Here is a 26,810-nt window from a genome sequence, read left to right as displayed (position 1 = left end):
TCAAAATTGAATTGTACCACTACAATTCAGAGGTAAATGGTGTACTTTTACTCCACTACATTTATTTAATATGTTCAGTTACCGGGCAGATTAGGATTAATGATGGTAAATATAATCTCCCTTAAATCAGACTGTAGTTCACCTGCAGTAAATCCAGCAGCTACCCTGCAGTATACAAAGCCATTCAAACTAGCTGCACCTTTACCAGCTCTGAGAACACTTTAATGATCAATCATTATAAAACATATCAGAGATATTATTCTGAAATGGACCAATCAGACAATGACTACTTTTACTGTCACTACTTTAAGTACATTTAGAGGAGAGTACTTTCTACTTTCACTGGAGGAACATTTAGAATACTTTTACTGTGACAGAGTATTCCTACACTCTGGTACTTCTACTTTACTCAAGTACAAGATCTGAGTACTTATACTTTACTCAAGTACAAGATCTGAGTACTTCTACTTTACTCAAGTACAAGACCTGAGTACTTCTACTTTACTCAAGTACAAGATCTGAGTACTTCTACTTTTACTCAAGTACAAGATCTGAGTACTTTTAGTTTACTCAAGTACAAGACCTGAGTACTTCTACTTTACTCAAGTACAAGATCTGAGTACTTCTACTTTTACTCAAGTACAAGATCTGAGTACTTCTAGTTTACTCAAGTACAAGACCTGAGTACTTCTACTTTACTCAAGTACAAGATCTGAGTACTTCTACTTTTACTCAAGTACAAGATCTGAGTACTTCTACTTTACTCAAGAACAAGATCTGAGTACTTCTACTTTTACTCAAGTACAAGATCTGAGTACTTCTACTTTTACTCAAGTACAAGGCCTGACTGAGTACTTCTACTTTACTCAAGTACAAGATCTGAGTACTTCTACTTTACTCAAATACAGTCCTCTCCTCTCTAAACTTCCCAAACGGTGTACCAGAATGTCAGACCTGGCAACAGGAATCAAGAAGTTCAATGATGAAAGCCGGAGAACAAAGCTTGTTGGATTGCTTCATCAGTCACCACACAACATAAAAAATACCAGTAGAAGCAGAACTGGCACATCGAGTTCCCAGAAGTCAAAGTGCATTCAAGTTAAAGATCATTCTGTCAACGCGGCCGGACCGGTATGAAGGTTAGGCGTTGTTTCAACCGTTCACAGTGTGACACAATGCTGCGGACAAAAGCTGCCTGCACACGGTGCCATGCCCTGGTGTCTTGTGAGGAGATTGAAAAGGGAAACACAGACCTGCAGACGGTGACATTTCACTCAGACACGCAGGGATTAACGGTGTTAATCACCTGGTTTCACAAAGAGCTGCTCGGACACTACCCACCAAACCCCCAGAGCATTATCGAATTATAATATCAAAATAACCGGTCTGCAGCGGTTAAATTGCACAGGCAGGACAAAGCATCAGACAGACACAGTCACACAGCGGTTTGCATCAACCTGAGGACACATTACATCAATCTTAAGAGAGAGGGGATATTACTCAGACAGGCGACTGAAAAGTGAAAAAACCCTTTATAATTAGACTCTTATCATGACAGCAGACACACACCATTACAAACATGTTTTAGATAAAGATTACGGCACGAGTTAAGAGGAACATCCAATGAGTTTTTAAGGACTGGTCCCCAACTGCCCCTTAGAAGAATATCTATGGTGGAAACCAAATGAATACTCACAGCTGGTTGATGCGCAGGTTCTTGAATTTTTTGTGTTTGTTTTTGTTCTGCTGTTTTTGTCATGTTTTGTTATGTACACTGCCTAAAAACAAAGGTCCCAAGTCTGTGGGGGGCAGTGCTATGATCTGCTGCAGTTGGTCTGGTCTAGGTTCAGCAATGTGCCCAAAGAATGAGGTCAGCTGACTCCCTGAATATACTGAAGGACCAGGTTATTCCATCCATGGATCTTTTCTCCCCTGATGGCACGGGCATGTTCCAAGAGGACAATGCCAGGATCCATTGGGCTCAGATTGTGAAAGAGTGGTTCAGGGAGCATGAGACATCATTTCCACACATGGGTTGGCCCCCACAGAGTCCAGACCTGAACCCCATTGAGAATCTTTGGGATGTGCTGGAGAAGACTTTACGCAGTGGTCCAAATCTCCCGTCATCAATACAAGATCTTGGCGAAAAATGAATGCAAGACAGAAATAAATGTTGTGACGTTGCAGAAGCTCGTGGAAACGATGCCACAGCGAATGCGTGCCGTGATCAAAGCTAAAGGCGGTCCAACGAATATTAGAGAGTGACATTTTTTTTGGCCAGGCAGTTTAATCTGATTGTTTTTAGATGAACGAAGGCCTGTTGCAGAGTGCTTCATACTTGTGTGCAAATTTGGGGCAAAATGCACCACAACGTGCAGTGTGAAACGCTGAACACTTCTCCAACGCTACGTCGCTGAATTTGCACAACAGCCATGAACAAAATATATATAAAAGCTTTCACTGTAAAATCAATTACTACCAACTATACTGGTCTAAAACTGACTTTTTTAGGTTGATTGAGCAGTCAGGATTTGCTACTGCGATCAAACGTTGCTAGCGACCATTGGGAAATCCTACATTTTTAGCATAAAACGTATTTCCATCTTCAAAGTGATAAACAGAGGAATAAAAACAATGCATAGTCACACAGAAGGAAACAAAATGCGTTAAAACTCAGATAGTTTACTCATATTGGTGTATAGTTGTTCAGGTCCCATGTAAAACCAAGTCAAAAGGCTTTGTTTGGGGGACACAAGTCAATATTTAAACCCAACCATTAATTACTTTGTGTTTGAACTACGATCAAAGTTAAATAGAAAAGTCATATACACTGTATTGTGTCATTGGCAAACAATTCTGTCATTTAGGTATGAAGACAAGTTGAATGATGTGTAACAAAGTTCACTGAGTCAGAGTGAGTGGGCTGTAGTTATAGGGTGCAGATAGCCGATACATAACACAAGGTAAATGTCGTTCCAGAAACACAATGTGCACGTAATCCCGTTAAATCGTCTGAATCCTGCTTTCAAATTGCACATAAACATTTCAAATTAAACGAGGACTTTTGATTCTGTGATTCTGTGTGGGAAGCGTGTTTCATGTGTGTGTGTGTGTGTGTGTGTGTGTGTGTGTGTGTGTGTGTGTGTGTGTCTCTCCGGCTCCACCTGTATTAATGCTACGCCTGGCGCTGTGTGTGTTAATGATTGGCTGGATCATGACTGCAGGAGGCTAATAAACCCCCCCCCCCTCACACACACACACACACACACACACACACACACACACACACACACACACACACACACACACACACACACACACACACACACACACACACACACACCAGGGGTTTTATGACTTTCTTCATGTTCTTTATTCTCTAAGTTTTTCATTTATTAACCGAGTTTGATCTCAGAGTGAACGTCAGGTCATTTACTTTCAAAGCGAGTACATTCATTTGCTTCTTCAATGAACTACTTATTATTACTCCTAATGCAGGGAATAAAGCTGATGTCTGCCCCTGCCTGAGTTGGATGTTTTTAGGCCTCACTAGCGGGATCACTTCTCTGTCCCAGTGCGCTCTCTTGTGGAGAGAAAATGAACTGTGTCATCCTCCACAACTTTGGTACTTTTATCAATGAAGTAAAGAGTAAAATATGAATGTGTCACCCTACAACATCACAGCACATAGTAAAACGTCTCTTACATTTTGATGTGGACTACTTTGAGGGCATAGGATTTGAAAAGTGTGTTTTTTTTTCATATTTAAAGGAGAAAATACCATTTAACAAGCATTTATTTTCCCAGCATTGAACCAAAATGTGATGTGGGGTATTTCATCTTGACTACATATCTAAAAACAACACATATATGGACAGATGGGGACGAACGCTTCCGTCTCTTGCCTTTTACCTGAGCCATCCTGCTCACAATAGACAAAACACATCTTGTTCACATGGTAAAGATAAATAATAATCTGTTTATATTCAGTAACACTTATTGGATAGAAGCATCACCAGTATATTATAGGTCAGGTAAGGTCCTCAGCTTACCCTGACTCAGACCCTGCACAACATCAGGAGGACACGCAGGTCCTGGTCCGGGCTCTGGTCCTCTCACACCTCCACTACTGCCGCATTCAACCTCTACAGCTCGTTCAGAATGCTGCAGCCCGACTGGTCTTCAACCTCCCTCAGTTCTCCCACACTGGAGCAGCACTTAATGATGAACACATTCTTGTTGTCCTTAGTTTGAATCTTTATGGTTTATTATAAGCCGCTTGGGATAGGAGCCTCAGCTAAATGCTATGTAATGTGTGATGGAAACTTCTGGAGCAAACTGAGAGAGACACAGGGAGAGCTGGAACTTTGATGGCAAACACTGAAGGTTAATTCTGAAGTTAACGGCCGGAGAATTGACAAGACAGTTGCTGCAGCCACGAGGAGACGGACCGGTTGCCCGACCAATTCTGAAAATCTCTCCTAAAATACGGGGTTTTAACCAGTTCAGAATGGATTATCAAGATTCCTCATCAGCCAGCCTAAACAAATGTGGATCCTAAATCTAATTAAAGATGTCATGGAAAAGAATGTGCGCCAGGGAGCCTACGTTCCAGATAAGAAGGGCTTCTAGACGTCCCTGAACAATAAACTATCTCAGGTCAGCTTGTTGCTTGTGCAGAAACTGGCATCAACAAAGCTGCCCCTCCTTAAGGGAGATTACAGCAACCCCAAGGCCAAAAGAACTATGCCATGGGAATAGAGACAGGTTATGAACTAGGTCAAAGGTCAAACCCCTAAGCGGAATATTCCCTAACATAACCTCCTGGGAAACGAAGAAAATAAATGTTTTCCAATTTTCTTTTTTGTTTGATTTCCTACTTATTTAGGGTTAAAAAAAACATCTTGCAATTCAGGCTTTTTAAAATATATCTAAATCTTTCATTTGACAGAATTTCCGCTGTAGAGGACGTCAGGACCATTTCAGTGTGAAAAGACAGCTAATATTAACAGATACACTATGTAACACATTATGCTTATAGAGAGATATTAGTACAAGAATGGATTCACCTTCATTTAAGAAAGAAGAAATGTATCTGAACATGGCTGTGTAGTTGGCCACTAAAAAACTGAATGCTGCCAAATCTTCAAAGAATTTGCAGTCAATGTACTGGGAGAAGTACTGAACTGGACTCCAGTCTGCACTGGTTGTAGGGTTATCTTGACTAGTTTTATGGATGGTCTCCATATTGGTCTCCAATTGACCATACTCAAAAGGAACACACTTTGAATTCCTGAGGCAATTTGCATTTTTCATGGCACCACTTAAAATAAAACAACAACAATTGAACATCTGTGCTCCCCTGGGCCGCAGAGGGATACGTCTTTCCTGCTCGTCTCCATCTGTATCTTTTCCTCTTGTTCTTGTCTATCCCAGGTGTAAAATCTCTCTCATCATCTGATAGCTCCAATCTGAATCTCCCTTTAATATCTGGTACAGAACATGTCTGCTGTAGCTCTGTCTCCTGCAACACCGTTAAGTCATTAAGTCTATGAAGATGGTCCTGATGTCCACTAGAATGGACATTTATAAAAGAGCTGTTATTTCAAAAAACTAATTATTTAACTGCTTTCAGAACTACTTATATAATTCCTAACATGTTCATAGACAAGAAAATAAATGATTTTTAGAGTAACAATTACAATAAATCAACAATATTTGAAACACCCGTCCTGCTCCGATCAAATGTTGTTGGCATGCTGGCCATTTTGGTTGAAAAGAAAGAGGAACTTACCAGCATGCAATTTTAACCAACGATATATCACTGGAAAGCCCAGGATGTCCTCTGTACAGTGCAACAGGGATTAATAGAGTAGCCCAAAAGAGTAAAAGGAGATGCATGTGAACAAAATGTCCACTAGAGTGGACATTTGTCAATGGGCTGGTGGTGTCAGGAGGATAAGGTGAAGATAAAGAACACAGAGACAGCAGGCGTTAAATTGCACCAAAAACATTTTTTATTCTATAAAAGAAGAAGGGGGAATAATCACAACTGTACAGGGAGAAACTGACTTTGAAACACTATGAGTCACAGTATCAAAAATCTCACGTTTTCCTCACTGATCTTTACACATTTGTTCTGTACAAATACAAAAAAAAAAAGAAAAACAAATATTATTAATAATTGTATTATTATAATGATAACTGCATTGCACTGAGTAAATATAGTACTGGCCCATAAGTTACTGCATTCAATAGAAAACACCTTAACATTTGTGGTTTTTTGCAGAAGAGGTGGAGGAGAGCGGAGGCACTCGCAAACAGTGACGGGAACTCTACGTCTCACTGTCTGTTCACAGATGTCCTGCTTCAACAGAGCATTCAGGAGCTTGCACAAAACAACAACAGGAAGCAGGAAAAACATGCATCAGTCTCCCTGCAGCATCTCCAACAGCAGCCAGGAGGCCTCAGTGCGGGAATAAAACACCAGAGCAGATCAGTGTGCTTGTAAATAATCTTTTTCCAGGTACAGAAACATGTGCTGCATGGGTAAATGATGCTAAAATTGAAAAAAAAAAGGCGATCCATGTATTTAAATATTTGGAAAATTCAAACGTTAATCCTTCAATGTCTGGAAACCACATGGGAGGAAAATATTGGAGATATTTTAATCGTGGATACTGGATTTCTGCAGGAGATGATGGTGTGTTCTGCTCCTTGAAATGGAACAAACCCGTTGGATATGTCTTTATATGTTTTGTTACTTTCCCATAGTCAAGCGTGTGGAGCGTGTAAACCCGACAATCAAATGCAAAAAAACCCACAAAAACATTTAGATTTTTTAGCCCTGTATGACCTGAAAAGCTTGAGTTTTCTGACCCAATCTTAATATATCTCAGTTTTATATTTTAAAATGAGGTCCAACCCAGAAGATATCAAGCTCTGTTAGTATAGTAAACGGATCCCTAATTGATACTCTTTTTCCTCAGGTCTCACACACCGACATGCTCACCAACGTCACTATAAGAAAAACAAGAAGGCTACTCTCCATGCAACAAGTGTGCACAACACAAGTGGGGACAAGTCTTTTTTTTAAGAAACTACGAAACGAATGTCTCTGAAAAGAAACAACACGTGATGAAACACACTTCATCGAACCAACAGAGGAGAAGAAAGAAAGATTTTTCACATTATCTAGTCAGTGTTAAAAATAGAAATTCACCCGTTACATTTACTCTGCACTTTTTGATTATATACATTTATGTACATTGGATTTATCTTAATTATTTGTCATTGTCCTTAATGTCTTTATCAACAGTTTACAAAAGAAAGAAAGTTGCAATCAAATGCATATACTCTTCTAGAAACATGTGCTTAGTTACTTTTTTTTAGTTGAAGCAGAGGGGATGATCAGAGGAGGTTGCATCGCTCTGCACACTGCAACAAATCCCTCCAAATAGAGGTGTTTTCTTTGCAGTGTGCAGAACATATAACACTGTTCCTGTTCATTGCATGCTCCATCTCATACTGTAGAAGGTCAGGTGTGTGACGTTATGCTCTCACTTACTAGCTTTTGAAATGACAACATGTGGTTTTCCTTTTAGTTTTGTAAAGGATCAGGATTTTGGAAAAGCGTGCTCCATTGATCACCGTCTCCTCCTGATTAAGACATCACTTCCCAAGTTGGAGTGATTTCTGAGGAGGCTCAGTGATCAACGGCACATGCTTCTCCTCCTCCGGACCTCCCTTTAGAGGATCTTGTGAGCCGCAGTACGACGAGCAGCTAGTGCTTGGAGCGAGGTCCTGTTGCATAATCAAGTTCAGCCCAGAGCCGAAGAGCAGCCCCCTTTAAGACATGGGCCCCCAGGGTTAGAGGTTCGATTCTGTTCCAACTATGTCAAACGTGCTGATCCGATTTTAAAATCAGCACAGGTGGGATATAACGGGAGTTATGTCGAGAAGGTTTAAGACAATAAAGAGGATTCTCTGTTGGACTTTTTAGTTTTTTGAGGCTGGAAAACTGCTTTGAAAGAGAATCAACCCCCACCCTGTTAGAAATGCTAGTGAGGAGAGGTTTAAATCTCCGGCACTACGGACCCTGCAGCCCGACACAGTGCCTGGTTTCTCTCAGAACCACTGACAGACGGCGGCCACGCTAACTCCAGGTTTCCCTGTGAGTTCATGAAACCAGTGCAAACGGGGCGGACATGGTGAGAGTTTGAGCGGGGTTTCATGGGGCGACTGTTCCCAACGCTATCAAGACTCATGCGGTTATTTTTCTCGAGCACCCTCTTTCTTTTGTGCAAGTATATTTACTTGCCTTTTCTGTGACAGTTAGCCTGCACCAAGAGTCCAAACGGTTAAAAACAAGTAACAGGACGTCTTTTCCACACGAGCCAGCAGTGCAAACGTCGGTCCTGGTGGACGGACGGGATGTGAGTGAGGAGGTGGACCGGCCCGCCGTCCGGTCAGTGGTTCTGGGTTCGCCCTCTACAGATTGACTTCAGTTATTAAGGCTCGACGGGCAGGAGGTAAAAGAAGTGCCCGGAACACACACTCGTAAAAATCTTAAATTCTGATTCTGTGTTTTGTCTCAAAAACATGCTCACACACACACACACACACACACACACACACACACACACACACACACACACTCACACTCACAAAAGCTCCCCTATTCCCTGCGCGAGAGTTTTACTTTGTAATCTCAAACTACTTGTGTGTCTACTCCGTCTTCCTCACAACACAGTTTTTAAAAAGGATGCCGTTCTGTTAAGAGTGCCGAACCCGGCGAAGAAGGAGAACAGAAAGAAGATCGACGGCCTTATTTCATAAGACCACAGCAACAACGACGAGGCATAGAAAGCAAATACTGTTAGAAGAACCTTTTGGGGGGGGGGGGGAGAACACGCAATAACAATAACTTGATTGATACAATAAAAACAAATTAATCTTTAAAAAGTTCACAGTCTTCTAGCTCCCTGTACCAGGGGAGGGGAGAAGGGGGAGGGGGGTATAGTACTTGTAGATGTTTAAAAGGGACGTCACTTCAGCTGCTCATCACACACACACACACACACACACACACACACAGTCCAATGTGTATGGGAAGCCTTCAATTTACAGTTTAGTTTTGGATTAATTAAACGTGTCTTTTGCACATTTTTTTTACTGCAAATAATGATGTTTTAGTTTGAGGTCATTTATTACTGCACACAGATAGTTCCTGCGCACTTTAAGAGAGCATTTATCCCAGAGCGAGGGTTAGGAATTGGATTCTAATACTGTGTCTGGTGAAAAGTGATATATGAAGTATTTGTAGTCCAATTCTTTGATCAAAAAGCTCCGGATTAAGATCGATATTTCTGCCATTGTTCCTCAAGTCTAAATCGTTGAAAATAAATGTAAAGTTCTTGAGGTTAGAAGGACGGTATTTGAGGCATTTTCTTTCTCACTTTTGCTCCCAAAAATTTAAAGAATATGGAATTTCGTCTCTCACAACTTCCCAATTTTGGATCTGTACAGAATGAATATTGATCAGGCAGCTGAAGTGACCTCCTTCTGGTTTCAGTTCATAAACAAATCACACTTTACTCCTCCTCTTCCTCCTCCCCTTTGGATGGATGACCTTCAGAGGAGATGGAGGACGCTCGGAGTGTTGGGTGGACGGTGAAGATGATGATGATGATGATGATGTGTTGAAACACACATATTAGAGAACCTTCAATGCACACACACACACACACAATGCACACACACACACACACTCCTGATATTCCTGTGATGTCATGATGATGAAGAGGGGAAGTAGGATGAGGAGGAGGAGGAGGTACTGTGTCTCTTTCCATCTGCTTAAAATCCTGACAAAGGCTCCAGCAGAGGTGAAGTTTTTTTATCAGTAGGTGGGAGGAGGGGGGGGGGCACTGGTACAAGATGTGCTGTGAGGGACTTTGTGGGGGGTGGGGGGTGGGGGGTGGGGGGGTCAGAGTTCACATCATGACGTGGCGGCGGCGGTGCAGGGACAGGTGGTCGGACCGGGAGAAGGAGCGGTCGCACTCGGTGCAGCGGAAAGGTTTGATTCCCGTGTGCTTGCGGAAATGTCGGGTGAGCTCGTCGGAGCGGGCGAAGCGCCAGGTGCAGCCCTCCCAGGTGCAGTGGTAGGGTTTCTCTCCTTGGGGGGGGGGCAGGAGACAAGGAGACGAGTTAGGAGAGAGGACAGCAAGGGAGGAGGTAACAAAAAGAGGGATACTGGTGGAAAGAAAAATGCATGACGGACTTACTGGGGAAAAACGTCCTGCTTCGGTTAGGTTTGAACTACATTTCCCAGAATTCCCAGCGGTTTCTTTTTATTATAAGACTAAACAAAAGCCTTTAGCCTTATTATTTATGAGTATTTATTGTTATTACAATTAATTGTTTTTAATTCCTGTTTTCTATTTTGTAATTTTTTCTTACTTTTACTTAATTATCAAGCATTTTCTCAGGTTGTGTTACCTGAGAATAATAAGAACAGCAACACAATTTTGTAGCATTTTTTTTTTTAGGCAAGCAAACAACATTATTGCTTTTGAAACGGTGGACCTTTAAAAGGGTTAAATTCTCCGTATGTATACCAGAAAATGAATATACCAGCAGAAACATTCACACTCTTTGATTGAAGTTTAGCTTATTTGAAACTAGGCTTAATATAATGAAACGTACCTGCAGGTTTTGAGTTTAGAGCATTTCATAATATAATATAATGTCAGTGATGTTATTTTAGGGGTGAACTGCTCCTTCAACCCTGGACAGATTGGGTTGTTTCTCACCTGTGTGTATCCTCCGGTGGGCTTTGAGGTGGGAGCTCTTGGTGTAAACTTTTTTGCAGCCTTCATAATCACACATGTGGATCCGCCTCCTCTTGATGTCCGGAGAGTCTGGATCCACGGGCTCTAAGTCCATCACCGACCTGAGGGGGGAGCAGGAGTCAGTGACGCTGAACAGAGGTTTAATACAGACACTAGAAACTGTAAAGAAATGCCACCCAATTCTGAAGGTGTGTTTGTGCCACAGGGGGGCGTCAGAGAGTCAGACTCCTTTCCGCCTTCATACCTTATCTCTCACATTTCTTAACTCCTTCTTTCCTCATACCAATGAAAGAGAGAATGAAACCAGATCCCCCCCCCTCTAAATTCTGCTGTCAATGATTACATTGTTTGTTCTGTGATGTTCTGATTTAAATATGATTACACAATTTCACAAACATATGATGTAGATAAAAGTGGACAAGGAGAAGAGAAACCCTCTCTGTTTCTTAATTGCCGTTTTACGAGGAAGTGTGACGGTAAAGTGCATTGCGCAACCATGTCTACATCTAAGAGCCCTGCCCAGCAACACACACACACACACACACACACACACACACACACACACACACACACACACACACACACACACACACACACACACACACACACACACACACACACACACACACACACACACACACACACACACACACACAAGAGCGAACCGTCTGCGTCCACACCCTGGATTTCAGTTACAGTCAGCAGCCTCGCCTACTGGGTGTGGCTGGAGCTCTGTCCTGATTTACTAATAAACACCCTGGACACACAAACACACACACACACACACACACACACACACACACACACACACACACACACATACACACACACACACACACACACACACACACACACACACACACACACACACACACACACACACGTGTTACTGTTGTGCGTGACTACACAGGCACAGTAACCTTCACTCTGCAGCCTTGAGCCTTACAAGTAACATCCTTTTAAAAGTCCACACTTCACTTGAAAGTAACAAAAGTCGTCAATTTGTACTGAACACACAACCACACAACCACACACACACACACACACACACACACACACACACACACACACACACACACACACACACACACACACACACACACACACACACACACACAGTATGATACAGCCAGGGCGTCTCCGGTGTGTGCTGCTGTACAGAGGGTTACATAAGGTTATATAAGTGTCCAGTCGGGCAGCGCCACAGTAATGTGATTACTCTGCAGGGGAGAAAGGTGATCCGCACAAAGACCACATTTCCCAGAAGCCCCTGCTGTGCATTTAGCCTCTCTCATGCTGGCCCTGTCAACTCCCATCATGGACTCTGGAGTGAGATGACATCATGCGTGGTGTGTTGTATTCATGTCCTGCAGGCGTCTCTTTAACGACCTTAGCTGGCAGAAGTCAGGGTTTCATACAGATGTGTCGCACATTTTAACCCAATTTCCAATCGCAGCAGTTTTATTTAGCAACACATTCAAACATTCGGGCCCAGGTAACGACTGATTTAATGTTCCAAGGCAGAGGTAGAATACACAACAATCTAACAAATATTACAGGATAGCCTTAATATGGGGGCAAGGGGGGGTTTGTCTCATCTGCAGTCCTAAGTTAATGCCTTCAATTCCCCACATTTCCATTTAATTTAGGATACTTTTGTGTAAATATACTCAGATACAGCCCTTAAATCCTCCCTACTCAACCCTCATTATCAACCTCATACGTGTGTCAGTGTGTCCCACTCTGCAGGGATGTATTTCTCTCAGATGTGGGAACATTTTGAAGTGAAAGTGTCCCTGAATAAAGTCATTTGTGGCGCGGACTCACCCTGCGTCGAGGCTCTGGGCGCTGAGGGAGGCCGACCCCGACTCTGTGCCGCTCTCTGCATCGCTGTCACTCTGAAACTCCACCGGAGACGTGGAACCTGGCTTAATACGAACTGCAGAGAGAGAGAGAGAGAGAGAGAGAGAGAGAGAGAGAGAAGACAGGATGGAGGTATAAACAAAGGAGAAGGAAATGGAGAGAATGAGAATCCCAGAGACAGAGATAAATCAGGGAATGAAATTAGGAGATGGAGGGAGCAGAAGTGAGAAGAATGAAGGGGAAAGAAAAACAGCAGGGGGTTAATAGCTTCTTAACAGAGATTCCAGCAATTTAGCAAGACAAAGCTCCAAGTGTGTGTGTGTGTGTGTGTGTGTGTGTGTGTGTGTGTGTGTGTGTGTGTGTGTGTGTGTGTGTGTGTGTGTGCTTGGCTGACATGGCCCCTTCTGGAAATGTCTGGACTCCTTGTTTCTACCTCTAACTTTTCTGTTAACAGGCAGAAAGTCTTCCGTGTCTGGACAGCGCTTCTCTTTTTTCTCTTTCTTGTTTTTCGACAACCTTTAACAATGTCAGAGCGGGGTGGGGGGTGGGGGGGGGGGCTGGCAGCGTGTGAACAGATGTTTATGAAACACACTCTGCAGAACTCGTAGACAATGCTAATTAGCAATTAACCAAAAGACAAATCACTGGAGGCGATCAGGAGCTTCTGCTGGTCGTCCTTGAGTTTAGGCAAGCTTTTTCACCAAGGAACATTTCAAAGCAGAGGTTTGAGTGTGTTGGGATTTTGGAAAATGAAATTACCTGAAGCTAACGTGCAGAAAACGCTGGAACATCAGGTCACTAAGTGAGATTACACGAGATAAGAAACTGCTTTAAATCTACAGTTTTATACACACAATGGATCGAATGACTTCATGTGTCTCTGAGTTTTAAGTTATTATATTTTAACATCCAATGCTATTATATCCAGGGATTGTGATATGTTACTGAATGCACATCACAAGGTATTATTTTGTAATAACTAACGCAATCGGATTGGATTTCAGAAAAATCAGGACATTTTGAATCAGCTCAAATTAAACAATTAAAAACATCACAGTTTAATAAATATAATAAACCTTAACCCTAAAAAACCTGAGTTGTTTTGGCTCTTTGAACATTTGAATGCAAATGAAATGCATTGTAAATATTATTTTTTAAACTGGGAAACTATAGAAAACAATAGATATTACAAAATAATTTGCCAAATTTTAAAGATCTAATCAAAACTGTAATCAAGTGACACTAAGTATGATCTCATTGCAAACTATTCAAGTATAAGCTTGACATAATATATTCAATTTTTGCATTAACAATATGTGTTAAGTAATCCCATTACATCCAAACCCTGATTATATTTAAACATTTATTCCACATTACGTTAACTAGTCATTCCTCGTTAACATTCCTGACATAGCGTCTGAAATGTAATTCCTGTAATGATCTATTTGGTAATATGATTACTGCTATCAGTGGAAATGAGGTGAGAATGTATATCATATTATCTCCATCATATAATATTGATTTACTTGGTTGGATGAATTGTGATATGTCTGCAAACATCATGTCCGCTGCGGTCAGATGATCTGTGTCTGGATCAGAGAGCAGCTATAATTCAGTTAGTCTGTCATACTTTCTCCCCCCCTCTCCACTCCCTCACTCTCCCCCTGTTTCACTCTCTTCTTCAGAAATCAAAGAACACATCTCAAGCAAACAAAGAACAGAGGTGTAAAGTAACTAAGTATATTAACTCAAGAACTTTACTTAAGTACAATTTTGATTTAATCCCTTTAGTTGCCGGGCAGATTAGGATTAATGATGGTAAATATAATCTCCCTTAAATCAGACTTTAGTTCACCTGCAGTAAATCCAGCAGCTACCCTGCAGTATACAAAGCCATTCAAACTAGCTGCACCTTTACCAGCTCTGAGAACACTTTAATGATCAATCATTATAAAACATATCAGAGATATTATTCTGAAATGGACCAATCAGACAATGACTACTTTTACTGTCGCTACTTTAAGTACATTTAGAGGAGAGTACTTTCTACTTTCACTGGAGGAACATTTAGAATACTTTTACTGTGACAGAGTATTCATACACTCTGGTACTTCTACTTTACTCAAGTACAAGACCTGAGTACTTCTACTTTACTCAAGTACAAGATCTGAGTACTTCTACTTTACTCAAGTACAAGATCTGAGTACTTCTACTTTACTCAAGTACAAGACCTGAGTACTTCTACTTTTACTCAAGTACAAGACCTGAGTACTTCTACTTTACTCAAGTACAAGATCTGAGTACTTCTACTTTACTCAAGTACAAGGCCTGAGTACTTCTACTTTTACTCAAGTACAAGATCTGAGTACTTCTACTTTACTCAAGTACAAGGCCTGAGTACTTCTACTTTACTCAAGTACAAGACCTGAGTACTTCTACTTTTACTCAAGTACAAGACCTGAGTACTTCTACTTTTACTCAAGTACAAGATCTGAGTACTCCTACTTTACTCAAGTACAAGATCTGAGTACTTCAACTTTTACTCAAGTACAAGACCTGAGTACTTCTATATTAAATTCTGGTCTAATCCCCCCCCCCCCCTGCAGGAATTTGGCCCATAAGGTTCAAAGTCCAGCGAGCCTGGAGAGAGCGAGGAGGGGTGAGGCGGGTGTAGGGGGTGACGCAAGGAATTTGGGTGGAGTGTGTGTGTTGGTATGGAGGGGGTCACACACAGCTAGAGCAGTGTTCTTTGTTTCTGGGGACAATCAAGCCCCCCCCCCACCCCCACACACTGCTTTTTCAAAGGCAGAACAGCCCATCTCCTCTTCTCTCGACCCCTTCAACCTCTCCTCCTCACCCCTACATCCCGCCCCCACCCAGTCTGCCGCCTTTCCTCCATCAGCGTCTACCTATCCCCACTCCCTCCCCTCCCCCTCCCTCCCTCCTCTCTCCTCCCACACAGCACCGCAGGAACAGCTAACGTCATGCAGCCCCCTTCTTGTTTCGTTTCGCAGGTACAGGAGGAAACAGAAAATATCAAAGTTCCTGTCTCCCCTGTTCTCCCCCTTCACTCACTCCCATGTCAGGCTCACATCTTCACTCTTTGTTTCTGCTTCAGTGTTGAACAGCACTTTGACATGCAGAACAAAGAACAATATCTATATCGGCTCAAAGAACAGGCACCTCTATCTACAATGCCCAATTAAAGAGGACATTTTATGCTGATGTTCAGGTGTACAGTATATCAGTATGTAGCGTCTCTACTTTAAAGAGTCCTCTCCTGCTGATGTTCAGGTGTACAGTATATCAGTATGTAGCGTCTCTACTTTAAAGAGTCCTGTCCTGCTGATGTTCAGGTGTATATCAGTATGTAGCGTCTCTACTTAAAAGAGTCCTCTCCTGCTGATGTTCAGGTGTATATCAGTATGTAGAGTCTCTACTTTAAAGAGTCCTCTCCTGCTGATGTTCAGGTGTATATCAGTATGTAGCGTCTCTACTTTAAAGAGTCCCTTCCTGCTGATGTTCAGGTGTATATCAGTATGTAGTGTCTCTACTTTAAAGAGTCCTCTCCTGCTGATGTTCAGGTGTATATCAGTATGTAGTGTCTCTACTTTAAAGAGTCCTCTCCTGCTGATGTTCAGGTGTATATCAGTATGTAGTGTCTCTACTTTAAAGAGTCCTCTCCTGCTGATGTTCAGGTGTATATCAGTATGTAGTGTCTCTACTTTAAAGAGTCCTCTCCTGCTGATGTTCAGGTGTATATCAGTATGTAGTGTCTCTCCTGGGACATGTCTCCATGCTTTAATGTTCAAAAAGCTCTTTATTGTTCTCATACTGCCTGTGCTGCAGCACAACCTCTGTCTGAAAGCAGAGCCCAGTCTGCTCTGATTGGTCTGTTGTGATTGGAGACGTCCCGCCTCTAAGCCTATCATGCAAAATGTGTTGGAGCGCTAACCAATAGAAGGGCTAGTGTTACATAGTGATGTCCCTATTTCCCAGAAGTAAAGAAATGAGTCCTTTAAATGGCTGGTATCAATAGTTTAGATCCCAAATTGTGAAATTGTTATACTCTGAAGTAGAAGAAGCTGTCACACTGATGATGTAAAGCAGTGAAAGCATCCTCAGGCCCCTCTGTGTGTGCTGGAGATTCTTATGTACATTTTCCAAGAGTCACTTCCTCCATAGTTTACATTCCTGCACGGAGGCCATACTGCCCTGGATCAGAAACCAAGGTGAACTAAACAGCCAACTTTACAGACGGACTTTACTGCAGTTTGTCACACGGGTAAAGGCCTGTTCTGCCAGCTAGCCTGAGCAAATGTAGAGGGTCCCGTCGTGTTTACTCAGGGATTGATTACGCCTCCTCTGTTAGCAGTTTGTCAACACTAATCGAGTGCATTCAAGTGGTTAAGACTGACTTGGTGACAGCGTGACAATGCACACTGGGGAGTCTCAGTGTCGTTAAAAGGTCAAAGCACTTTAAGAGTGTTTGAGTTCAAGCTCAGGTGAAACTAAAGTAAGGTCAGATAGTTACTCAGCAACCTGGTGTGTGTTCCCATTGTGATTTATGACAGAGAGTCAGCTGTTGAGATGTTGACAGGTGCATTTCAATCTGGAACAGCAATGACTTTCACTTTTATTTTGCAGAAAGTCGGCAAGTTTCCTCATCTGTCAACACATGGACGGCTTCCAGGATAACAAAGATAGTATCAACGTATCATTAAACCAACCGTCCTTCAACACACACATACAGTAACTCTTCTGAGGCCGAGAGCGCCCTGCAAATAACAGAGAGACAGATCCATGGAGGAGCAATGTGTGTCAGTCAGAGATAGAAATAAAAAATATTGGAAAAGGAGAGGTCTGGAAATAACACAACCATCTCACATCCTCCCTCCTTTTCCTGAATGATATTGCTTTACATGATTTTTAACAACAACCACTCCCAACATCCTGTCTGAATGACATTAGAGGAAGAAATATGCTCTTTGGTTCTGTTCCACTGTGACTTCTTCCAACAGGGTTTGAAGCTTTGTTTACATTTGCTTAACTGGTAAAGTAAGGTCGACACAGAAGAACTAATGCCTCAAGCAGCTTGAATTAGGTAGTAATTGTAGTTTTTAAGTATTATTATAGGATTAAAGTCATTTTTTGTGAATTTAAAGGACCAAACAAGACTTCAGATTTGACTGCACTTCCTTTGTCAAAGAAATTAGGATTCCAAAACCTTCTTAAACATCAAATTCATGGACTTTTCAATGACTTTCCAAGACTTATTGTCTAAAATTCGCCTGGTTAATGCATTAAAATAAGTGTCTAAATCCCTGTTGATTTGAATTATTATTTACTCATCTTGGTTTCATTTCTCTATCACTGTCGATGAGAGCTGGAGCCGATAAATACCACGACAAATTTCTGTTCTTTGTCACGAAAATGAGGCAAAAGCCAGACGTAGGAAAGGGTTTTACTGGAAGACTTCACGGCAACACTCACCAGATCCTTCTGAGCGGCCGTCGCTGCCTATGAGCGGCACGGTGATGGCTGCCGTGCCGACGCTGTCAGTCGTCATGGTGGTGTAGACGACGGGAAGCGACTGCACCACCACCGGGATGGTCTGCAGCTGGCCCACCTTGCTGGGCATGCTCACGGAGGGGATCGTGTGGATGACGTGGAGGATCTGCTGACCCCCGGCGCCCTGAGTGGCCAAAATGGAGCCTGGAGAGAGGACCTGGAGGGGGAGGAAGAAGAAGATTATTAGCTCTTTTGCGTAACAGCTTTAAGGTTAAATCAAAATATATATCTAGAATAGAAATGAATCCGGTGTTTACCATGGAGCCGATGGACTGTATCGCAGAGGGGACGGGTGTAGCCGACAGCCCGGGTTGGGTCACCAGGCTGCTGGGCGCAGGATTCATCGTGGTGCCCGTCGTGGAGGAGGGGAGCGAGGAGGAGCGGGGCTTGTTGAGCGACAGGTCCACGGGTTCGGTCTGGTCCTCGGCGGGGGACGGTTCGGGCGAAGAGGGCTCCAACTTATACACCGGCTCCGTCTTCACCTTCAGGTCTATCGTCTGCGTGCAGTCTTCACCTTCGCCCGCCTGCAGGGGACACCGGAGGGACATAAGAGAAGTTTAGAAAGCTGATTTTGCCTCGGGATGAGAACAATTGCACGGAAACATTTGTTAAAATACAAGAAAATACCAGTTTTTATCGAGCAATCAGGACAGAAAAGTCCCTGAAAGATAGTTACATTAATATGATGCAATAAGAGTCGTGCTAATGCCTGTTTATGACATATGTTTCCTATTAATGCTTAATTTTAATGTATATTTCCCTTATTTTGAAGCTTTTTTTGCTCCTGAACTTGTTTTCAAAAGTCTAAGTATTATTATTGGATACCTGCTGGTAACTCATTATTACTTTTACTCCTGACCTTTGCCAAGTCAAATGATATGCTCAACTCAATCAGACCTTCAGGACAACACAGGACTCCTACCAATGATATATTAATTACACTAATGTGATCACAGTTAAGTGAAGTATGCCAGTGCATGCTGCTCGAGAGTTTCAAAAGCCAGCAGGAGCCACGAAAACAGAGATTATCTCATTAGTTTTATTGAATTTAGCTGAAAGAAACACAGCAGCTAAGGGCTTCTTATTTAAACTCCTGTCACATGGTCGTTACATGGCCGTCACTCTGTGGTAACGCTGACATTCATATTTACCATAGAGGTGCAAAGAACATGGAGTTATTTCAGATGTCACGAGGACTTCCTGGTTTGGATGGACAAGAAACACTCCATAAGCTTTATAAATAACATCGTTGGGCAAGTTACTTCCAAAATGTCAAACAGTACATATTACTTATTACTGTCTTTTTAAAGTAATAAGTTACATTACATTATTACTGTCTCTGAAGTGTTACACTACTCATGCTCTGTTTAACTGGGCTAAATAATATGTGATACCGGTAACATCACGTCACAGTTTGTGATTAATAACATGTTAGAGGAGCCTCTGCACGGCGCTGTCATATACAGGAGGTTACTGGGTTACTCGGGATGTGTGTGAATTCTTAGAAACATAACACCACATCATTTCGGGTTAAAATGTGTTGTAACATTTTATTTGAGATGTCACTCTTGATCTATCTTTGCTTGAACACTTCTTGGAATCCTTGTCTTCAGGGCATGTTCTGTGCATGATTCTGTCTTTTATTTGCATATTCCTTGTATTGAAAAAGTCAAAAGTGTTAGTCTATGAAACAGCTTGAGAAAAGATATGTTAACTACAACTCCCAGGGCGCACTTTGGTTCAAAGCATTCCTTCACAAAGCCTACAGTGCTGCCAGGGAAAGCTAAAGATTACACTTTGTGGCAGCAAACTGGATCTATGGATGAAATCGACAGCTATAGCAGCAGTTTGTGAAGAGTTGCATAAAAAAAAGAAGCATTTTTGAGTTGAGCTGCAGCGAAACTGAGCTTCCTCTGCAGCTGAGGCGTCAGGCGTTCTCATATCACACCCTAGATTTTTTTCTCAGAGCACCCCGATCGCCTCAACAGCCACCCAGGGCTCAGCTGCTCCGCACACAGAACAATGGATGCTGTGTGGGACTCAGGGGGGGAGAGAGAGAGAGAGAGGGGGCTGCTGGGTATAGAAAGAGACTGGTACTGATTAAGAGAGAGAGAGAGAGAGAGAGAGAGAGAGAGAGAGAGAGAGAGAGAGAGGAGAGGAGAGGGAGAGGGAGAGAGAGAGAGAGAGAGAGAGAGAGAGAGAGAGAGAGAGAGAGAGAGAGCAGCAGTCCAGGAGTTGGCCTCCATCCAGTTCTGCTGAGAGGGTGGAGACAACGCTACGCCCTTTTATCGGGTCGCACAGTTCGGCTGCAGCCCGGGCTGGAGGCGCAAACATTAAACACCATCCTGCAGTCCACTATCATTACATCATGGATCTTTTTAAGAAGGACTTTTAGACTAAGGGAGCCTATTGTGTGAGGCATTTGTGACATATTTTTTAAGTCTGATCCCGAAGTTGGCATCACAAGAGGCCCCCTTCGTCAAGAAATGGGATCATCAATAGGAGTTTTGCAAAGAATCGAAATCTGTGTCAAACGTATATTTAAAATCCTCGTTCAGAAGCATTATCCACACTTATTACCACCGTAAAAGCAATTGCCAAAACTAAAAAGCAAACGTTACACTCATTTCTGGATTGTAGGACTCCAACCTGTACTGCATCATAAAGTGGGAAAACACCCAAATAAAACATCCTTAAAAGAACAAGCTCTTCTTTATGTGTCCAAGAAAACCCTCAACGTGACACATGACATAAAACAACACCAGCACCAAACCTGGTTGAGTTAAGGAGGAAATTCCGGAGCTTTAATAGGCAATAAGGAAAGGAGAGAGGAAGCCACATGCAAGACAAACTGCACCAAACTTGGCCGAGGTGAGGAGGAATCAGCCAATAGGAAAGGACAGAGGAGAAGGAAATGAAAGGGAGGATCAGCAAGATTATAAAGACAGCCCCCCCAGTCCCAAAAAAGAAATAAAACACTGAAAAGAAAATGAAGTGTGAAAGAAGTGAGGGAGCGGATGAGCCAGAGAAAAAGAGTGAAAGAGAGTGGGTGGGGGAAAGGCCTTCAGTTGCCATGGAAACTGGGAGCTATCAGCTGACTTTTCACTCGTTCCCCCACCCTCCTCCCAGTCCGTTCATCTTTCCATCACTTCGACCCCCCCCCCCCCCACCTCTTCATGTTCTCTCTCCATCTCATGACCACACCCCCTTTCACCTTTTCCTCCTCCCCCTCACATCAACCACACCCTTGTTTCTTTCCGCCTCACCCTTCTTCTCGGCTCCATTTCCACCCACTCCCTCCCAGTATTCCTCCATTTCATCTGGGGTTTTTTTCTTCCCCTCAGCTTCATTTTTCACGGTTCCTCAGATTAAAAAACCCACAATTCTTTGCAAAAATCCCCAAAAGAAAAGGGGCTGAGAGGGTGAAAAAGAGAGAGAAAAGCCTCCCTTGGACTTCTGCAAGCTCTGAGATCTGAGAGAAGAATGAGGAAGAGAAATGGAAAGAGAGACTTTCTGATAGCAGGACATGGGTGATTAAAAGGAGGACATCCAGCAGCTCATTACCGAGTGAAAAGCCCTACAGTCCATCGAATATACTCTTATTTAATGTGGATTTAACTAAAGAACGTGAGGATAGCTATAGAGTCTATAGTATAGACAATATTCCTACATATGTGGTTCGTTGGTTGCCTTAAGGTTTCAGGATGCAATTCCCTTTCACAATAAAAGCCCCAGTCACTATAGCCTTTCCCTAAGAGGCCACTGATAGCTTACTGAAGCTATCGGACAACCAGAGTAACGTTCACCGCTCGATGAATAGCCATGTTGATAGCAGAGACAAAGAAGGTAAAAAAAAAAGGTCTTTCTTCTAATCCAGAAGTTACAAAACCTCTGCCTTCATCACAGCTTTCAAATGAGGGTTTCTAGATCCTTACGAATGTCTCTCTCTCGCTTTGGGCGGTGATGATAGCGAGGCTGCTAGCGGTAGCCACGTTGCTAACGATCAATTAACAAGCAGATCAATCTTCTTCTTCATTGCAGAGACTGACTTATGTATCTCCATTGCTCAGTTGGTTTGCAGGTTTATTGCCCTTATTGTAACTTGCTTTGGATAAAAGCATTAGCTAAATGAACTCTAACTAACATCAGCACACAGGTTTCTACCCAAACCAAATGTTGTAATTGTCTTTGATCACAACACAATAGCCCTTCTCTATTAACAATAAACACCACCAATCTTCATTTAAATATCAACACAAAGACCCTCTGTTGTCTCCATTTCCTCCTGAGGAAACTGAACTTCACTTGAAAGGTACATCCTCACCTTTGACTTGCCCTGAGGTAACATTTGCATTGTTTTGTGAGTCAGACAGAAGGGCCATAAAATAACAGTCACAACAATCCGTCAAACAGTAAACCGTGGTGAATGCAACATGAGTAGCCGTGTTGCAGCCGTGCTCCCCCTGCACGTCTCAGTTCAACAGCTCCACCGTAAAATGGGTCGCCCAGTCTTCGCCTCGCAATTAATTCATGTGATCTCTAACTTTAATGGAAGCGGGGAGCAGCGGTGAGAAAGCTGGGAAGAGAGAGAGGACTTTAACCATGTTGTACAAACACTGGGTCTCATATAGAAAAAGTAATGAGTAATTTACGGAAGTGATACAGTTCGGCTTTCTGTGTCCTTATTTGGCCCCCAGAGGGATGTTTACACAGTGAGGTAGAGCTGGAGCGTTCATCATTTCATCATAAAGAGAAGCCTTTTTTAAATACTCTGTCCTGTTTTCTCCAAATTTCGTCGTTTAAATTTGTCATCTTTGTTGAATTAATGGGACCTGAAGGAGCGAAATACCTCTACAGCTTCATCATTACTTGCCATGTGGGGTAAACAGATGTTTCCATTAAGTGATCCCATTTTTCTTGGACACACATTTCCCTGGCAGTCAATACCTTGATCTCTCTTACACATAGATCACTTATTACTTTATCACAGACCACAGCAGCCAAGTTCAGTTTCAGTTTATGGGCCCTAGTTCCTCTACCCAAAGAGGCCTTCCTCGTGAGGTGACGTTTCCAGTAAGAAAAATTAGGAAGAGAGTGCAGAGATGAACTTAAAATAAACACAAGCTTTGCCCCCTTATACGTTCACCATCGATGTTAATGCAAAGACGAACTGCTGCAAGTACCGAGGTGAGAAGTAAGTCAAAGATGTACCAAACTCCCATTAAGAAATCCCCTTTTTAAGACTCAAATTCTCCATAGTGTTACAGTCTCCTTCATAAGAGTCATTTTCCATGACCTGTTGATACCGTTCATGGAGTTTTCCCCACTGCTAAAACAATCACCAGTTTAAAAATGGGAGACTGAATGAGTGAAAGATAAAGAAGTAAACACACGTCTGTTTTTTCTAATTAATCAAATAATTAAATGTAATTCACAGCTTTCATCCACGATCAAACGAATACTCAAACGAGAACATGAATAAATGACTTTTAATTTCTGGGTATTTGGTGGAAAAGGGCCAAAAGTTGCTGCCAAAACGCCAGGAGCACTAACAATCAATCTTTCTGCACCTAAACAGGACAGTGCTGGAGATATCTACACATCGAGACACATTGCGTAACTTGTACTTATACTTATATCATATTTGTGCAAACACTGTCATCAGTAGCGTGATAATTCTTAATTCGTGTTCATATTTGAGTCCAACTTTTTGCCACATTAAAAGAAAACTCCCTCAGGGCCGCCAGACAACATCATGCATCAAAACCACCGCATTTCAAAGCATGAGAGGCATTTCAGTCATTGTCACAGCTGCTTTTCTGCAAGGAAAATCAATACAGCTGTAGGTTACAGGGATGGAAGAGGAGGGAGGTAAAGAGGAAGATGGGAGAGACTTCTTTGGCATTGATTTCAGTCCTCAACACCGCTTAACTCTGATTATTTAATAGGAAATGTGTGTTTTGTTAGTGCATGTTTTATAATAACTGTGTGTGTGTGTGTGTGTGTGTGTGTGTGTGTGTGTGTGTGTGTGTGTGTGTGTGTGTGTGTGTGTGTGTGTGTGTGTGTGTGTGTGTGTGTGTGGTGTGTGTTAATGCCTGAGGAGTGGAGACAGATATGGATGATGAAGACAGAGAGCAAAAAACAACAGCTGGGGGAGATATTAACTGAGAACCACGCAGCCCCGCCCTACTCAACATACACACACACACACACACACACACACACACACACACACAAACACACTCACAGCTCCACCCCTCACAGCCTGACCCACCCAAGGAAACTCCAACCGGCTCTGTCCTGCAGCCAACTCCTCTCCCTCCCTCGCTCCGTACACCCACCTGTTGGCAGGGCTGATCCCAGAGCACCGGTGTTACCCAACACGAGGAGCCAGTGTTGATTCCCTCGGTGCTTAGTAACCTTAGCCCCATTTCACACATGCAATGCAACCCTGAACTTATCTCTGCTTGCCCAACGGAGCTGTATGTGCAAACTGCAAGCTCTGAGATCTGAGAGAAGAATGAGGAAGGAAAATGGAAAGAGACTTTCTGATAGCAGGAAATGAGTGATTAAAAGGAGGATATCCAGCAGCTCATTACCGAGTGAAAAGCCCTGCAGTCCAACGAATATACTCTTATTTAATGTGGATTTAATTCAACAATGTTAGGATAGCCATAGACAATATTTCTACATATGAACTTATCTCTGCTTGCTCAACGGAACTGTATGTTCAACACAAATGTCTGAAATTGTTCGGAAGGGACATGAAATGGATTTTACCGGGATTCCCACACCTACATTTTGCAGAACAGTTCACCAATACCTTCAGTAGTAGAGGTGGATTTCATAAAGAATGAAAAACAAAGCCAAAATAGTCCATAAATCGCTTCTTCCTTTCCTTTTCTAATGTTAGATTAGGGTCTGCTATGCTTCGGGCCAAAGAAAGAATGTGTCAACACACTGAGCTTCATCCCCATCGTTTTTCCAAATAACGCTTCACAGGAATGTACACATGTCGATTGTTTATTTGTTTGTTTACCTTTTGGTTTCCATTCCAAATAAGTCGTTCGTGTGACCCGGGCTGAACTGGGCTTGTTTGAAAACCTGTCTGCTTGTGTTGCAACGCCCCATCCGTTCACACAGAAGTCTGCCAAGTAGCATCTCTTGTGCTGAAGACTTTAAATATAAAATAAAGAAGATGTTGAAACAAATCAAAGACAATTTAGAGTCAACATCAAGTATCTTCAGTGTTCAGATGTCTCGGTGTACCCAAAAACTCCTCTCTTAACTGGCTTAATGCTTAATTTCCTGTTTCTCAGCAGGAAAGAAATGCCTGAACCTGTTGTCGTACAATACAGTAGAGAATGTGTAGGCTTAGAAAAAAAAGAGCCTTGATACAGTTCCCAGATCAGTTCAGTTTGACAAAGCTTAAGGCTCGCTTTTCAGGTCCTCAGATGATGCCTCAAAAACAATTCATGACAAGATGTGAAGCAATTATTGCAGAGCGTATCTTTAAGCGCAGTACTTGAAGCGTGACCTCTGTACCGGAGCGACACACGGTTTCCTCTCTTTTCAGAAGCAATGTCAAAGAAATCAAAGGCAGGCTCTCACTGTGAAGAGAACATCTCTGCTGATGACAAAGCAATAAGTAAAAAAGCTATAAATCTAATAAACAAAACAGCTGGAAAAACATCCTTCATTGAGAGGAGTCGGTTGACTTTCACACGCGCAACACATCAGCTTCCTTTAGAGAAACAGTCGGCCGTGGATTCATTCTCTAGACACTTTCTGAGTTAGATTACGGTCTACTATGCTTCGGGACAAAAGAAAGAATCTGTCAACACACTGAGCGTCATCCCCATCGTTTTTCCAAATAACGCTTCACAGGAATGTACACATGTCGATTGATGGTTTGTTTACCTTTTGGTTTCAATTCCAAATAAGTTGTTTGTGTGACCCGGGCTGAACTGGGCTTGTTTGAAAACCTGTCTGCTTGTGTTGCAATGCCCCATCCGTTCACACAGAAGTCTGCCAAGTAGCATCTCTTGTGCTAAAGACTTTAAATATAAAATAAAGAAGATGTTGAAACAAATCAAAGACAATTTAGAGTCAACATCAAGTATCTTCAGTGTTCAGATGTCTCGGTGTACCCAAAAACTCCTCTCTTAACCTTCCTGTTGTCCTTGGGTCAAAATTGACCCGTTCCAAAATATTTTATGTTAGGATAAAGTATAATTAGGATCACTTTCATTAGGTCTTTAAATGGATAGCATCTGTGTTTTTCTGGACGTCAATTTTGTAAAATCATTCAACGTTTTTTCCTTTTTTATCTCAGAAATTAGGTTTTGGGTGATTATGTATATTATACGCTCTAGCCTATAAGTAGTGAAACTGGGAGGACAACACAAGGGTTAACTGGCTCAATGCTTAATTTCCTGTTCCTCAGCGGGAAAGAAAATGCCTGAACTTGTTGTCGTACAATACAGCAGAGAATGTGTAGGCGTAGAAAAACAGAGCTTCAATATA

General features: G+C 42.3%; 1 protein-coding gene across 1 annotated transcript in view; it reads right to left on the bottom strand.

Annotated features, from left to right (window-relative positions):
• Positions 1–5,994: 5,994 nt before the first annotated feature.
• klf8 (Kruppel like factor 8) overlaps positions 5,995–26,810 on the bottom strand; it is a 56,850-nt gene continuing 36,034 nt past the window's right edge. The window contains 5 exon segments of the mRNA XM_063894943.1: positions 5,995–10,174; positions 10,812–10,951; positions 12,678–12,789; positions 18,207–18,441; positions 18,542–18,808. Coding sequence (XP_063751013.1) covers positions 9,993–10,174; positions 10,812–10,951; positions 12,678–12,789; positions 18,207–18,441; positions 18,542–18,808 — 936 coding nt within the window. The 3' untranslated portion in view covers positions 5,995–9,992.

The sequence above is a fragment of the Eleginops maclovinus genome, chromosome 11 (assembly GCF_036324505.1).
Source record: "Eleginops maclovinus isolate JMC-PN-2008 ecotype Puerto Natales chromosome 11, JC_Emac_rtc_rv5, whole genome shotgun sequence".
NCBI lineage: Eukaryota > Metazoa > Chordata > Actinopteri > Perciformes > Eleginopidae > Eleginops > Eleginops maclovinus.
Note: the sequence above shows the minus strand (reverse complement) of the source record. Positions and strands in the feature narration are given on the sequence as shown.